Below are 18,286 nucleotides of genomic sequence, written 5' to 3' on the forward strand. Positions count from 1 at the left end.
GCAGTCTGGGCTTGCTTGCTTGCCAGAGTAGCCAACCAGAGGGCTTCAGTTTTAGTCAGAGAACCTGTATGGGCAAAACAAACCCCAAATATGGAGAGCAGTAGATGAAGATATCTTTAGCCTCTATGTGACATGTGAACATACACACACACACACAAAGGGCACTTCTGGAAAGACTGCCTGCTGCACAAAGCCACACTGCAGTGTTTTGATGGGTCGCTGCCCTCTTCCTGCAGGCCTAGTATTAAGCTGTAACCCACAACAGGGCTGCTTGCTGAAACACATGGTGACTCTTTCCTGGGCAGATGGGAAGTGGCTATAGTGACTCATGCTGTCTAAGTTTAGATTGTTTACCAAGAATGACCAGCCTTGAGGCCCATTCCCATATAGAATACATGCCTTTAGGGCTGCAGCTCCAGGGAGTGGCACATGGTGACAGCTATCATTAAATCCTGATCTGCTATTAGGCCTCTGTTCTTTTATCATAGTTCTGTCAAATGGGAAAGATGGCCCTAGACAGCAAGCAACCAAAACAACACTGGTGTATCTTTGCTGTGTCAATCTTCCATCTGCCCACTCTTACCTCTTTAAATTGTTCAAGTGTAACCTGGGTCAAGACCTCAAAGAGATTAGAGGATGGTAGCATATATGGAATGCTTAAGCCCAATGCCTATATAAGTGTATAAACTGGTACCATTTTCTGTGTGAGGCTGCTTCCCTATGTGCGTTGGCCAGAACTAGGCACATATTATTAGAGGATTTTTCCTCTATTAATTTATATGTGCTCAGAGTGACTCCTCACTGCAAAGGCAAGCTCATTCTACAATAGTACAGCACCTAACTGGCTCTTCCTGCAAAGGCTAAGTATTTCTCACTTGGACTATGCTTATTAACAGTGTAACCACTAACAAGCTCTCTGACATAAGATGTAATCATGTCTTAACTGCTAAAGGCTTCTGGCTTAAAATAACATATAGCTCAGAAGGGGTTTTGTTTCTTTCTGGGGTGTTGGTGTGTGCCTAGGACCATGTGTACATTAAGGTTGCAAAGCACTCCACCCCTAAGCTCCCACCCTTTTCAGCTGAACAGATTTAATGTTGTGATCTTTCTTTCCTCTTGACTAGTTAGGTCTCGCTCACTCTCTTGGGTGGTGGTCAGAGACTGCTGCTTCCATTCACCCCAAGGCAGAGTGGAAGCCCGTGACAGCACTCTTTGTTGTAATTCATGTTACTTAATAAGTCTTTGGTATACTTTTGTCTGGGTTCTCGTGGAGTCACATACATCTTCCTACATTTGGTACCCAATGTGGGGCAAGTACATCCACATAGACCTGAGAAAGCTTAAACTAAGCTGAGGACAGCTTACTGGTTGTGTCTCTCATGCAGGCCATGGTGCAGAGATGTCATGAAATTCAGGCTTGAGCACAGCATGGTACCTTCCTGCCATGGTACATACAGATATCTCCAAGCTGGACAGCATGCTGCATGGTAGATTTTTTTCTCAGAGCAAAAAAATAAATAAAAATTAAAAAAAAATAAAAATTTTGTAGGTAGTGTGCAACAAGTAGCTTGCTGGTGGCATGGACCTGCTGCTTCCCAGAGCTGGCAGTGAACATACCTCCACCATGTTGGAAAGCAGAATGGGGTAGTACCAGCATCCAGGGCTGTTGCCTCGGTCCTAACTAAGCCTGCTTATCATTTTAAAAACTCTCCTGGTCAAAAAAAGGATTACAGATACATAATAATGACAGATTCAGACAAAAAAGACTTCTGAATAGGGCACAGTGTGACTGATAAATACGCATATGTTTGGGAAAGAGAAAAAGAGTAGAAACAGACATAGATTAAAATAATGACTTAAAAATCCTTAAAAAAAAAAAAAATATATATATATCCATGTAAAGATGGAAAATACCCAGAATCTGGGTTATGTATATTATTGTGTTTTCTTTAAATTTTTTGACTATTAATGAGCTAACTGCTTTGCTTGGTGGGGGCTACTGAGTTAAAACAACATATATATTTTAAGGGTATCTTGGAAATAGAGGTTCTGCTTTTGTTTCCACAGAAGATAAAAACCTGTGGATTCCTTCCAGGCTAATATGGTTTGCAAACAAGACCCCCTGAAAGGTCTCTGTGAACCCTAAAGATACTTAGTCCATAGACAGCAGGAAGTAGTTTCAAGAAAATGAGTACTGTTTTCTAATAAACATAAAGGTGCCCATAAAGCTTCACAATATGGAGAAAAACCAGGCTGCAATATAAATTTTAGGCACAAGGAAAAGGAAGGGCAGCTTCAGAGTGCTAAGATCAGTCTGCTCTGATGTAAACATGTCAGAGGATTTCAGTTTTGTTTGATTAGTGAATGGCCTGCTTAGCAGTTAGGGACTTGGAATGAAACTCTAAGGGGACTCCTAGATTAGGACCACCAAAAGGCAGGCCATATTATCTTCCAGACTGCAGCTCCATCAAGGAGCTCTCTTAATTTCAGGGACGGGTTCCTGAGCAGCTCACCATCTGCTACTTCACCTCAGAATGAGGTGACTGTACAGGGACTAACAGAGAAGCAACCTTGGGTAAGAGAATACATTTAATAAGTAGTCTCAAAGGCTTACCACATCACAATCACAAGTTACTCCTTAAAGTTTAAGATGAAGACAAATATTAACTTAGTCCTATGTAACACATGGAAGAAAGGGGAGATTAAACGCTATAAAAACCACATGGGCAAAAGCAGGATTTTAGTCAGTAGAAGTAGTATGACTATTTTTGCTTTTATCACAAGAGATTATTTTTTCAAGACAACCTTGTAGTGTTTTGTCCAGATGGTACATATCATGCTTACCTTAGAAAAGAGAGCATCATTCTCTCGCTTTTTAGTTCACTAAGGACGTGTGATTCTGTGCATTTTTCAAAAGTCACTCCAGGATAAAAAGTAACAAGATAAAATAAGAGAAATATTTTAAAAGAATATAACTTTAAAAGCTAAAACAAAATTCAATTTAAAAATAACCTTACCTTAAAAAACTATAGAATTCTCATCTACTTCAAGTGTATCACATACACTTACAAAAAGACCCATATGATGCTGAATTATACATCAAATGTACTCTTAAAAATCTGTAAATAATATTCAGTTATATACAATAATCTCATTATTTAAAATACGGAATTTCTCCTAAGAACTTTAAATACATTACCGATGCTATAATCACTCTCACAGCAAATCCCTTGAACAGGAGGAGGGCAGGCACTGTAATCTTTAAGTCTAACTTATAGTACAATTTCACTTCAAAGTTTAAGTAAATATTCCCCAAGAGGCTTCTATCCAGAAATATTTTTTCTTAAGTAAATTAAACTTTAATAATGAAAAACAGTTTTCTGAGCTTAGTTTCTCTAATAAAATCTTCAGAAAGATCAGTGTCGGCTTCAAGGTGGAACCAAAGCCTCTTAAAAGAATCTAAAATAGATCAGAATGTCTAGAATTTGAAATTAATTAAAAACCTTAGAACACTAGCCGTAACACGTAGGCAGATATATTTAGCTTTATTATTCATAAAGTTTGGAAGATAGTTACATATTATACACATAGCTGTGTGTGTATATATATATGTACATGTTTTTAAAAAATGAACTGTTTATGCACACAAAACTTCAGGACTGTCTTTCCTTATTTAGTGTGAAGATTAGTTAATGTGGAGGTAGGGTCCTCCAGTCTAATTCTGTATAATGAAAGACTGTTTCAGTAGACACAAAAGTAAGTAGATTGTTTTTTTTTTTTTACCATTTTCAAACTTTTTATATTTTGAACTTACCCATTTAAAACAATTATAACTAATTTGGTGGCGTTGGTAATCAACTTCAATCACTGAGTCATGATACTTGCTATACATAAAAATAATGATCATTTTAACTAATTTTTAAGTAGGATCATGTCTTGCTGGGGAGTAGGCCCAGGATCTCATCTCACACATCTTAGTTAGGCACATACTTTATCAAAGCTACAGCCCTGGGCCCTGGTTTTTTGTTTTGTTTTTGAGCCTGTTACACCATGCAGGCTAGCCTCCAACTTACAAACCCCCTGCTTCAGCCTCCTGAGTGCTTGTATTACTAAGCCTGGCAAAATGATCATTTTTGGCCATTATTATTGCCATAATCAATGTCTTGCTATTAAATTATACTGCTAACGAGCTATTTTCTAAATACGTTTCAATACCAAATTTGGCATTTTAAAGAATTTTTTACAGTTTCTTATAAATAATATTATTAGACTCTAGAATCTAGGATTTTGTTCTATTTGGTTTATAATAATTTCTGTTTTAGAAAGCTATGGTGAGCAATTGTGTCAAGTCAGCCAAAACAGACACTCCTAATGATCTGACACCTGATATTGTCTAAAAACACAAAAATTATGGAAACTGCATAATAAAAGCACAGCAGTAACAAAGGCGTAAATTCTACTGTAGGGCACTGAATATATTCTATTAGGAAAGGTTAAATGACTTGTTCAGAGACATCATCTGTACAGGCATTTGTACATTTAGAAATGAAAAAATACATATAACCATTAGTTGTAAAGAAATGACAATGTCCTGAACACTAAATGTGGAACTCATTCTACAGTGCATTTAGGAAGACACTTATAAAACGTTTTCCCAAAGAACATGCACGTGTGTGTATATTTTATCTATTGCCAATTATTGAACGCCATTGTAAGCCCCTTCATCTTCAGTTTATTATAAACAAGTTTGTTATGTTAGACCCTTCCCAGGAGAGAAGTATGAGTTTCCTTGATGGCAGTACTTAGGAAGAATTATGGTGTAAGGCCTGATGATGGTTCCTACAGACTCAGGTGGGGACTTGAGTTACAAGTTCAGTGATTCTTCACTGAGAAACAGTTGTACTTTCTTAATACTGGCATGTATAGGATAGTGAACTAAACTGTATCGTTTCAGTAGGAGAAATCTGTGATTAATTTTGTCATCAATCATGAGTTCCATTTATAATAGAAACAATGTTAAATAGAGATGATATGCCAGACAATATGTATTTTGTATCAAATAAAAGGATATAAATACATATGTAACTATTGTTTCTGTTTTATCAAGATGGAACAGATATTTGTGGATAGACTGCTGTGCTGATATAATTTTCCCAAAGCTGCTTAGAAAGGCCTCATGAAATAGCATGAAGGTACATTGGGGAATACAGTACATTTCCTGAGAGCAGAACTGAAGTTTCTTTCCAAGCTTACATTACAGTGTGTTGAAACATTAAGTCACAAGGTGCCATGTAAACACTGTGCTTTGACTTATGTTGCTTTGAGAATCCAAGAATCTCAGCAAAAACATGTGGTTTAAAAAGTTATTAAGAGTGTATGATCCACTATGTTAACAATTCCTGTCCCAGAAAAATGAAAAATAATTAATATTTTGGCTATGAAATTCTAGAATTAAGATTTAAAAGCCTGTAGATTTCTTTTATTAACAATATGGTAACTTAGGTGTTTTACTATGATAAAAATATTGCATGAACATTGCTTACTACCATATATACATACGTATACACGTATGTGTATATTGATATCAGTATCTTTATATAGATGGGTATATAACTTTGATGAGGGGAAAAGCAAAGTCAGAATTTATGTGTTTGGAGCCTGTCACCGAAGATACTCATCAATATTTAAGCACCAAATCCTTTAAATGTGACTATTCTGAATTGAAAAGCTAGCAGCAATAAAATAAGGTTAGCTTAGTTCAGTGTTTAGCTGCATCACTAAAAGCATGTTTAAGAAAGAATATGTACCATTTAAGAATCCTAGAGGGGAATATCAACCAAGGCGAATGGGGAAATCTGTACATGGTGGTAATGCAGCTAAAGGATTTGGTTCTTAATCATCAAATAACAAAAAAAGTGTATTTCTGAACAGAAATCAAAAGTATAGGGCATTATTTAGTTTATATAATGTATGTGTTATGTGTGTATATATAAATAGCTGACAATTATTTCCAAATTTTGTAAACTGTTAAAAGGATTTGGTTTTAGACAAAACAGAACAAATACCCTAACAAATCACTTCCCATTTCAGAAATGACATTTGGTGATTAACAAACAGCTTGCAACTTAGAGACATCTTTAAATATCACAAACATTTGCAGAGGCATATTTTTGCTTACTATATCCTTAAAAAAACTGAAGCAATAGGTTTGAAACTTTATATTTGAAAATAAGTAAACGGTGAATGAAGTTTTGCAGGATAAGGCACTCTCTGTCTGCAGGACCTTGCTTCCAGCCCGAGCTCACAAGGTACTAGTAAGCAATATTAGTCAGCATCACAAATCACTGCGACAAATGAAAAGATAGGCTCATAGAGAGTGCAAGCTATTGCTCTTCACTGTATTCACTAGAGGGGGCGGGGAGCTGATCTCTCTGCAAATAAGAAAGAACAGCCATGCTCTAGAGTACGAGGTGGCGCTGAAAAGACTCGATGTCAGATTAAGATAGAAGTGGACTGATACTCAGATTCTGCTTCTGTAACAAGTCTGATTAAGAAGGTCGGTAACTACTAATTTTTTCTAATGAGAACAATTGATCCTTCACTAAACACTTAAGAGAATGATAGCTTTACAAAACTATTTCAAGTATTCATTATCACAGTGAAAATGTGAGACCAATGTTGGAGAGAATGATCTGAAAATTCCTTTGATGAAAAAGGTAAGGGCACTAAATCAAAACCTACAAAATGCTTGAACGCATTTCTTTATGTGATATGAATAGAAAGGTTATCCATAAAAAGTTAGAAAAATTAAGAGAAATTATATATTAGTACACCTTCCCAACCACAATTATATAAAAATTCCACCTAGTGCACTGTTATTTCAATTTACACAATAAAAATGCCTAGATGTGGCAGATGCCTTCTACCTCTGCATGTGTTCTCCCAGCAGAAGGCTTACTTGTTGAGTCACTTTTCATAAGTTTTATTTAACTTATTGAATTATCAGTACACCCAGCTAATAGGGACCCACTGTGGTTCCATTCTTAGTTTCTCAATGGCAGTTTGCAGTTTCTCAAAGGCTTTGTCTAGATTGTCATTTACGATGATCAAATCAAAGTAGTGGTTGTATGCTCTCTGAATTCGTGCGCTTTCATCCACTGTTTTCTTCAAATCAGAGTCCTGTGAATGTTAAAAAGAGTTTGTATTGTAATATGTACTGACATGTTCAGAACTAACATGAGTAAGAAGTGAGGGGGTTGGGTATTTGTTGGAATTTGGATGCCAATTCTCAAAATCTACCCTTTACAGTGCTAAAGAAGCTATTACTAGATATCTGTTCATGTTGCAATCTTTCCATCTACTTCCATGATTTATGAGTATTCTATATCTTCTGCTCTGTTGGATTAGAATGAAATCCCTAAAACTATTAGGGTTTGTCCAAGATAATGCAAGAATTACTACCAGTGGCTGACTTCTATACAATCTTTTCTAAAAGGGTATTCTCCGATGGCCTGCATAAAGCCAGCTTGCAATGGCTGTTCAACTCAAAGTTCATTTGTGTCCTGTCACTTAGAAAGGCGGAGACTCTTAAAAGTGTGTTTTGAAGACTCTAAACTGTGCCAAAACACACACCCATAGACTTTAGCTTCATTTCTTCGAGTGTTGTTTGCACTCCATCAAGTACTCCTAGATGGTTTGGAACAACACACGGAGTGGAGTACATACCTAAGTGATGGATTGTGGATGAGAAAGCAGAGCTTTCCATAAACCTCCACTGTACCTTCACATGTAATTCTACAAGTATGAACTGGGATCCTATTACTGTTTGCTGAGTCTCAGAATCAGTAGATAAAAGTGAAATAGAAAGGGATTCTGCTTTTTGATAAAAAAGGCAAATGAAGGACAAATAGAAAACTTGCAACTTGTATGTACTTTAGAAGAAAATACAGTTACACAAAGACTTTTAGAAGATCTACATTTAGACAAAGTGATGACAGTTAGGCTAATATCCAAGGAAGCAAGAAGATTCCAGGATTACATAAGGCTGTAGATCGAAAGACTACAATGTATACATTCCAATAATAATCTTTTTCATTTTATAAAACTCAAGTTCTGTTTTAAAGTGAAGGACTGTCACATAAAAGCAATATTGTTTCAAATCCTAATTATATTTAGTAAATCAATTTTCACTCTGTAGCATTTTACATAGTGCAGTAACTTCCTAAGTATGATCAGATGGGATTAAACATACTCAGAAGAAAAGGGAAAATAAAAGTGTTAACTTGAAAAGAGCCCCTACCGTCAATAGCTTGGTGGTGATTCCTGCATCCACCACAGCCTTGTGCATGGCACGCAGGGTCTCTAGCTCTGGAGCAGCAATAAATACCACATAAGGCATGAACTCAGATGTCCTCAACACTTTCAATGCCTGTGCAAAAAGTAATTATAAGTCAATATATATAATGTTAGAACTTGAAGTGTGCTGGCCGTTAGTATAAGTAGAAGTTTATTGGTCTCTTTCCTAAGGTTAAGGACATAATTTACTGCCTGTGCCCCCTGTCTTAACTCTATATAGTACTTTCCTAAAATACAAAGCCATTTACTTTGTTGAAAAACCAAGTTATTAATCTTTGTTCCTCTTGGCTGTCTGACCTTTATTTGTGTATCTAGTTATGGACTCATAATAAAGTTGAAAGAACAACAACCCCACCTTGATAAAACACACTTCCCATACCCAACATACCCAGTCAAAATCTCCCCAACATCTTTGGAATTTATGCAACTCACTTGTGGGTTGACGTCTAAAATGCAAGTACGTCCAGTTTGTACAACTTCAAGGATAGAGTCAATTTTAGTTCCATAGAGGTTTCCTTCATATTCCCCATGCTCCAAATACTTTCCAGCTTTAATATCTGCTTCCATTTCTGATCGGGACACAAATTTATATGCCTGTCCATCCTTTTCATCTTCTCTTGGCTTCCGTGAAGTAACTGGAATAAAATAATGTTGAGAACTTGTAGACTGTGAAATACAGACTAAAATACACACCGGTATCTTTGGAGGCTTCACTCAGTACGTGGATTCAGCTAAACTGACCTATCTCCCGGTTTTGGAAACAAAGTTTCAGGGAGAGCCATGCATATTTGTTTACCCATCGTCCACATTTTCTTTTCCATTACAACAGTAGCTATGATACAGACCGTATGGCCTTTGAACAGGAATGCTTGCCGATCTCTAATTTAAAAGAATGTTAAAGGAATGGTTCTCAATATAAAATTTGTATCAAAAATATGATTGTGAATTCAGCTTGAAATTTAAAACATACTTATTCAGGCATGGTGCCAGTGAATAAATACCCTTTCCTTATGAATGGTGTTCTGCTTTTTCTTGAAGATTCGATTATAGATCCCGTTCCAGTTAAACATTTCTTAATTGACTGCCCAAAGATGAGCAAAGTTTCCCACTCTTACCTGCTAATAACTATTTTCTGAAATGTAATTCTATCCACAAATTAGGACATCTATTCTTTACTTTTATTCTCCTGCTTTCTGATATTCCCAAATATTAAGTACTTGATTTTTATTATGTCTATTTGCTCCTCTATTCTGACCTATGATTTCCAAACCAGAGTGAATATATCAATTCCAAATTCCAGGTGCAGGGGACTCTTTCATGTGGTATTTAGATCCACGTACACTTTCGGGCAAGTAATGTTACAGCAATTTGGTGTATGCTAGAAATGAGTTGTTACCACCTTTCATATCTCTGCAAAAGTGTACTCTGCCAAGATTAACAGTAGCTTTGAAGAGAAATAATTTTTTTTTTTATTATTTCAGCATTAGCCTGAATCTAAGCTTGACCAGACTCTACTTTTGTTAAGTAAATGAAGTGATGAAGGAGGCTCATTTGTCTATGTGTTACTTTCATTGGTTAATAAAGAAACTGCCTTGGCCATTTGATAGGACAGAAAATTAGGTAGGTGGAGTAAACAGAACAGAATGCTGGGAGGAAGGGAAGTAAGTCAGATGCAATGGAGCCAGCCGCCAGGTCAGACATGCTGAATCTTTCCCGGTAAGCCACCACCTCGTGGTGCTACACAGATTATTAGAAATGGGTTAAGCAAGATGTGAGAATAAGCCAATAAGAGGCTGGAACTAATGGGCCAGGCAGTGTTTAAATGAAAACAGTTTGTGTGTTGTTATTTCGGGTGTAAAGCTAGCCATGTGGGAGCTGGAAGGGACAAAAAGCAGGCCTGCCCACAGCTCCTTCTACAATGAAGAATATCTGAGAAAAATCATTAAGTAAAATTGAAATAAGTGATATAAACAAAAAGGTGACAGACTTTTAACTTATACCTAAAAAAAAATAAGACACCAAGAAAGAAAACAAAAAGAACTTTAAACTCAAGGGGTAAAGTTAAAGGTCGAATTCATCATAAGACTGTATGTATAGCTGTCTTCTGCTGTTTTTAACTAATTTCAAGAATCTTCAAGATGAGTGTGGTTTTCCACACTCAAAAACAAAAACAACACCCCTGCCCCAAACCCATAAAACCTGTTTCTAAAATTTCACCAAAGATCATACGACAAATTGTCCAAGATAATTTTAAATCTCCCAAATAAGCACACGCAAGGACTTGGTTTAGTATCTGTAACTCTAATTTAAAAGTTGCATCTTCTGGTTAAGCCCTGCTTTGAAATCATCGATGTGTTGCTTGAAATGAATATGTAAATGCAAACATGCACACATTACTTCCCAATATGTCCAGAGAATCCCAGTTCACAGCAAGATATGTACAGTGTTCTTTAACTGTAACTCCACTCTCTACTGGACATGCCAAAAGGAGGGGGTTGGGGAAATCCCCAAGTTACTGTCATATATTTAAATTCCTTTTTATTTTCAGAACAGATAGAACAGAATGACTCTACTTATTCCTTAGGCTTCTACACAGAACAATTAAATAGTGGGACTTCTTAGAAGTTAAAATTAAAGGCTCTGGTAAAATTCTATATTTTAGCAGTGAAGAGTCAACAAATAAACACTCCATGTGTTAATAAAGCTCAAGGTCGTAATACTAAAAGCAAAACAAAACAGGATTTATAGCTTATCTTCCCAAGACAACATTGTCTATCATAGTTTTGCAATATATTTAAAAATAATAATAAATCATCTCAATGCCATCAACCTCACCTGACAATGAGTACTACAATATTATATGGAAACAATCAGGCAGTCCTACTTTAGGGTCAAGCCATGGTCACTGCAGCCTTACCTGCAGTACCCAAGGTAGGGATATAACTGAAGTGCCCATCAATGAATAAAACATTTTTAAAATACTGTACATACTTTAATATATTTATATTCTTATATAAATAGAAGCTATTGAGTAAATAAAAATTTAGTGGTGGTAAGATATTCATAAAAGTTATCTTTGAGACACTTTGAAGCATACCTAAATCAGCATGAAGAACATTTAAACTGCTGTGCAACTAATAAATGAATATACTATCTACTTTCAGATTTTTCTCAGCATTCCAAACTCTGTACTCCTTAAATAACTTACCCTTCCCCATTATGGTAATTCATCACCCGCCCCAGCATCCGAATGGTTATGAAGTGGTACATCATGGTCTTTAAGTTTACCCAATGAGCAAATGATAATGAGCATGTGTTCATGTGCTTATTCTGAAAGTCTATTGAAGTCCTTCATCCATTTTTAAATCAGGATTTTTGTTTAATTGTAAGAATGTTTGACTCGCAGCCGTCCCTACCACATCTCTGACCACTGGAGTCTTCGCCCTGACTACCTGTGGACAGGTGAGTGTCTGGGTTTGTGGCTTGAGGGTCCACCTCTCTGGACCCTAGCCCCGGGAAGGATATCCTGTGCCTCACCCTCATCCAACGAAGCCCTGGAGAGCTGGGAGCAGTTTCCCCATACCCACAGCCATCTCCCACCACATCTCTGACCCTTGAAACCTTGACTCTGGCTGCCCCTGGAGAGACACCCTGGAGTAGCCTCCCCATACGTGCATCCACTCCCGCACTGCACCTATGGCTACTGGAGCTTTGGTCCTGACTGCACCTGGAAAGAAACCCCCAGAGCCACATCAGTGACTACCAGTGGGACAGCCCCGCCTGCACCACCTGGAGAAAGAAAGACTCCCTGACGAACAGGCCCCACTGCACCCCTTGGAGGAAGAGATGGGTAGGCGCCAATGCAAGAATACAGTCAACAACCTAAAGTGCAACATGGCCACACCTAAACCTAGTGGTCCTGAACATCCTAACCCAGAAGAAGCAAAAGAAAATATCCTTAAACATAACTTTCTGAAGATGATAGAGAGCCTTAAAGAAATGGAGGAAAAGACGAACAAAAAATTGAAAGAAATCAATAAATCTCTTAAAGAAAGCCAAGAAAAAAACAATCAAACAGGTGAAGCAAAAAGTTCAAACAGTTCAAGACTTGAAGATTGAAATGCAGTCAATAAAGGAAACACAAACTCAAAAAATTTTGGAAATCCAACAAATCCTTGACACAAAACATCCAGGAAATCTGGAATACCATGAAAAGACCAAACCGAAGAATAATAGGGACAGAAGAAGGAGAGGAATTACAGCTCAACGGCACAGAAAATATATTCAACAATATAATACATTATAATACAATCATAAAAGAAAACAATATAATACATTATAATACAATCTTAAAAGAAAACTTTCCCAGCCTAAAGAAGGATATACATATGAAGATACAAGAAGCTTACAGAACATGAAATAGACTGGCCAAAATAAATAAATAAATAAAAGTCCCCTCACAATATAATAATCAAAAACACTAAACATATAGAATAAAGAAAGAATATTAAGAGCTACAAAGGAAAAAGGCCAAGTAATATATAAAGGCAGACTTATCAGAATTATACCCAACTTCTCTATGGAAACTCTGAAAGCCAGAAGGTCCTGGAAAGATGTGTTGCAGACTCCAAGAGATCATGGATTCAAGCCCAAACTATTATCCCCAGAAAAGCTTTCAATCACCACATATGAAGAAAACAAGATAGTCCATGCCAAAACAAAAGGTTTAAACAATACCTATCCACAAACCCAGTCTTACAAAAAGTACTAGAAAGAAAACTTCAATCCAAGGAAGCTAACTGCACCTACAAAAACACAAGCAACAAATAGCCTCACACTAGCAAACCCCAAAGAAGGGAAACAAACAAGCACTATCACCGAAAAAGAACAGGAATTAACAATCACTGGTCATTAATATCCCTTAACATCAATGAACTCAATTCAACTAAAAAAAAAAAAAAAAAACAAAAAAAAAAACAGGCTAAAAGAATGGATACGAAAACAGGATTCATCCTTATAGTACATACAAGAAACACACCTCAACCTCAAAGACAGACAACACCTCAGAGTAAGGATTTGGGAAAAGATTTTACCATCAAAAGGACCTAAGAAACAAGCAGGTGTAGCTATCATAATATCTAACAAAATAGACTTAAAACTAAAATCAATCAGAAGGGATGGAGAAAGACACTTCATACTCATCATAGGAAATACTCATCAAGCTGAAGTTTCAATCCTGAACAACTATGCTCCAAGTAAGAACACCCACAAATGTAAAAGAAACATCACTAAAGCTTAAATCGCACATCAAACCCCACACACTAATAGTAGGAGACTTCAACACTCCACTCTTGCTAATGGACAGGTCAACCAGACAGAAGCTTAACAGAGAAATAAGAGAACTAACAGAAGTCATGACTCAAATGGACTTAACAGACATCTATAGAACATTTCACCCAAACACAAAAAAATATACCTTCTTCTCAGCACCTCATGAAACCTTCTCTAAAACTGACCACATACTCAGTAACAAAGCAAACTTCAACAAATAACAAAAAAATTGTCAGTAAGACAAAAAGGCGACCTATTCTACTGATTCGGAAAAGATCTTCACCAACCCCCACATCAGACTGAGGACTGATCTCCGAAATGTATAAAGAACTCAAGAAACTAGATATCAAAATGCCAAACAATCCAAAGAAAAAATGGGATACAGATCTAAACAGAAAATTCTCAACAGAAGAATCTCAAGTGGCTAAAAGACATTTAAGGAAATGTTCAACATCCTTAGCCATCAGGGAAATGCAAATCAAAACAACTCTGAGATACCATCTTACACGATTCAGAATGGCTAAACTCAAAAACTCCAAAGATAGCTTATGCTGTGAAGGATGCAAAGAAAAGGGAACACTCCTCCATTGCTGGTGGGAATGCAAACTTGTACAATCACTCTGGAAATCAGTATGGCAGTTTCTCAGAAAACTGAGAAATCAACCTACCTCAAAGATCCCGCAATACCACTCTTGGGCATATACGCAAAGATGCTCAAGGAAAAGTGTTCAACTATGTTCAAAGCAGCATTATTAATAACAGCCAGAACCTGAAAACAACCTAGATGCCCCTCAACAGTAGAATGGATAAAGAAAATGTGGTACGTTTACACAATGGAGTATTATTCAGCAGTAAAACAATGACATCTTGAAATTTAAATGGATGGAACTAGAAAAAAAAACCATCCTGAGTGAAGTAAATCCAGACCCAGAAAGACAAGCACAGTATGTACTCACTCGTAAGAGGATATTAGACTTACAGCAAAGGATAACCAGCCTATAATCCACAATTCTAAAGAAGTTAGGTTAACTGTGAAAAACCCTAAGAGATACATACATGGATTTCCCTGGGAAGGGGAAATAGACAAGATCACCTGAAAACTGGGAGTTTGGAGGCTGGGGGAGAAGGAAGGGTGAAGGGAAAGAAGAGAGGAAAAGGGTAGGGGGAGGAGAACTTGAGGGAACAGGATGGTCAAGATGAGGGAAGGACAGGGAGAGCAAGGAAAGAGGTATCTTGATTAAGGGAGCCACAATGGGGCTAGCAAGAAACCTGGCACTAGAAAAATTCCCAGGAATCCACAAGGATGACCCCAGCTAAGACCCTAAGCAATTGTGGGGAGGGTGCCTGAACTGGCCTTGCCCTGTAGTCTGATGGATGACTATCTTAAATGTCACCATAGAACCTTCATCCAGCAACTGATGGAAACATACAGAGATCCACAGCCGAGCACTGGGCTGAGCCCCCAAAATCCAGTCGAAGAGAGAGAAGAGTGATAATGAGCAAAGGGGTCAAGACCATGATGGGGATACCTACTGAAACAGCTTATCTGAGCTAATGGGAGCTCACCAACTCCCTCTTGGCAGTGGGAGAACTAGCATAGGACCAAACTAGGCCCTCTGAATGTGGGTGACAGTAAATGGCTAAGGCAGACTGTGGGTCACCGGCAATGAGACCAGGATATATCTCTACTGCTTGTACTGGCTTTTTGGAGCTCATTCTCTTTGGAGGGATACCTTGCTAGCCTAGATACAGTGGCAAGAGCCTTGGTTCTACCTCAAAGCAATGTGCTAGACTTGGGTGACTTCCCATGAAAAGCCTTACCTTCTCTGAGGATGAGAAAGGATAGTTATTTTTTTTTTTTTTAAAAAAGACTATGTTTATTTAGAAACTTTGATAACCGGCCAGAAAAGGCACATGTTGGTGATTCATTCATCATCAAATACTTATTGGGCATCCTGTTACTACAGAAAGAAGTTCTAGGTAGTAGGTCAAAGAAAAACAAAAGATAAAAGACACACACACACACACACACACACACACACACACACACACAAGGAGAGAGGTGACTTACCAAATAGTAAGAACTGAGGTGCTGTACCACAACCATTAGGTAACTGGAAAAGCTACAGTAAGTTGAATGGCCAGTTTTCCTTGAATAAAAGTACACTTTAAGCACGTAAAACTACAAAAGAGTGGGTACTTTAGGAAGCCACTCAAGTTATGAGCCAAAGGTATGAATAATGAGCTGGAGGAGCTTGAAGAAAAGACTTGTGTACAAAGTTGGGAATACAGAGTTGACCTGAACAAGGTGACTAGGTAAGCACAAAATCCAAAATCCGTATTAGAAACTTCTGAATGCTTTCCTTACAAGTGTAAATAGAACCAAAGCTACAGAGAAATCCTGTCTCGAAAAACAAAACTAAACAAAAAAAATCAACCAACCAACCAAACAAACAAACAAACAGAAAAGGTGTAAATAGAACATTGAATGGAATTTTAACTTCAGTCTCAGACTTCATTTGAGTACTAAACAGATGCTAATATTTTAAGGATGTACTTTATCGTTTGCAGTTTAACAAACAAACATAGTCATCTTGGTCCTGGGGTCATCTATCTAAATACTTCTATCTTATATAGATCTGAAAAGGAGTCAGTGAATTGTGAGTCATAGTTTCAGGGAGAAATGCATTGTTTTCTTTTCTTTCCCTACACAGTGGAATTATTTTCACAAAAGAATGCTCAAGACCTATGCTGGCATGCCACAGGAGTGGGGTGGTTTGTAATCTCACTGATGGTAAAATAAAACTTTCCTAGGCTAATGCATGCATGTATATACATGTCCGAAAGACAGTCCACTATCCTGGACTATCTTGAAGGCTCTCTCCACAGAAAGACAGTAAGAGGAAACACAGTAGATAAGAGTGTTATCTCTTAGCTCTGTACCTGTACAGTCAGCTAACCAAGGATGGAAAAATTTAGAAACAAACAAACAAACAAACAAACCTGTACTGACCATGGATAGATTTTTGTCCCTTGTCATTGTTCCTTTAGCAATAATAGCTTAACAGCTGTTTATTAACCACTTAACATTATGTATAGGTATCACAAATAACTCAAATGATTTAAGCACCCACAAAAAGTTTTGCATGGAATATATGCAAAATTCTATGGAACTTGAAGTATTCCTGAATTTTAGTATTTTGGGGAATGAAGTGGGACGTGCGTATGGTTATCCTGAAACGGGTAGAGAGATGATTGCAGAAGCTATGGTATGAGAGCTTGGGGCAAAGTTGCAAGGGAATAATTAGAAAATCTAATATTCTTGGCCAGGAAAATTTGTAATATGGAAATCTCCAAAGGGCTCTAAAAAGACATTGAAGACAAAGAACTCCAGCAAGCAAGCTCTTATGCAACACTACTTTCTCTTTCCTTTTAGCACTCACTTCTTACAACATAGCTCACAGGAAACTGAAGTAGCAGAGGAGAACATAAACCAAGTAATAAAATAAGCCATACCTGTCCTTCCCAACATAGCTACTGTGCTATAGAATAAGAAGAGCTATAAGGAAGGCAGGAATTGTGAACTGGAATCATGGCTTCAGTTTTGATGGGAACTAGACGTTTTTGTTTTTAATGCCTAATAGTGAGATTTGTTTAACAAGATGCCACAATTATGAAAACGAAAGTAACCAGAAAGTTATTGACTCTTCTAGAGGCCTGAAGGTGAAGAAAAGGAACACAGACCCTCAGAGGTTAGATAAAAGCCTAGTTCTTTCCTTTCTAAGCTCAATCATTCAACAAAGCAGTTTTTACTAGCTGACAGAAATAACATGGGTCAGAACACTAGGAAATGAAGTGTATCTGCGTACTTAAGGTGAGAGCAGACAGATGTTCCTCCTCCAAACTTAGGCAAAACTTTTATATTGTTCTATTACTGACAGAAGCTTAAATTGCTCAATGAAAGTTTGTGGAAAACAGCTTCACTATTTGAAAATATCTCTGAACAGGTTGCTTAACTGTAAACTACAGATTTGCAGTGGAAAAAATCTACCAAATGCCATAGTAATTAAATCAATGACCAACATTAGCATCAACAATAGGACAAAAAGACAGGATGCAAATCTCCTCATGTATGTCTGAAGTTAGGAGAAAACAATTGGGCAAATTCACACTGAGGAACATTTACGGTATTAGCAATTATATTAAATGGATAAAACTCTAAAAGGAAGATTGGCAAAATAAATTGGAAAAACTGATCAAACTATATTTTGTTTACAAAAGACATTTTATACTTAAAGACCCAAGTAAGTTGGAATTAAAGACATACATGCAAGCAGTACCCAGAGATACCTACACACTCACATCAAACAATCCAAACACTGAGACAAAAATTTATTGCTAGAGACAAAGAAAAATATTTTACAAAGACAAAAGGGTCAATTTATCCAGCAGCAAGATGTCTATAAACATGAAGCAAAACAGAACTGAAGAAACAGACAAGTCAACAAAAGAGCAGGAGACCTCAAGGCTTCCAGTGATGGAGAAAACAAACAGACTGTCATAGGAAATGAAAACCTGAACAACGTTAGACAGAATATCT

General features: G+C 37.1%; 1 protein-coding gene across 5 annotated transcripts in view; it reads right to left on the reverse strand.

The window, feature by feature from the left end:
• Positions 1–3,519: 3,519 nt before the first annotated feature.
• The window catches only part of Pals2 (protein associated with LIN7 2, MAGUK family member), a 99,627-nt gene continuing 84,860 nt past the window's right edge, over positions 3,520–18,286 (reverse strand). For all 5 annotated transcript variants that reach the window (XM_041640546.1, XM_041640545.1, XM_041640547.1 and 2 more), the window contains 3 exons: positions 8,788–8,990; positions 8,300–8,428; positions 3,520–7,179 (listed from right to left, as the gene is read on the reverse strand). In XM_041640546.1, the coding sequence (XP_041496480.1) occupies positions 7,003–7,179; positions 8,300–8,428; positions 8,788–8,990 (509 nt within the window). In that variant the 3' untranslated portion in view covers positions 3,520–7,002. The remainder of the gene's footprint in view (positions 7,180–8,299; positions 8,429–8,787; positions 8,991–18,286) is intronic.

The sequence above is a fragment of the Microtus oregoni genome, unplaced genomic scaffold (genome assembly GCF_018167655.1).
Source record: "Microtus oregoni isolate MIOR12 unplaced genomic scaffold, Mior012 000064F_ref0000363, whole genome shotgun sequence".
NCBI classification, from domain to species: domain Eukaryota; kingdom Metazoa; phylum Chordata; class Mammalia; order Rodentia; family Cricetidae; genus Microtus; species Microtus oregoni.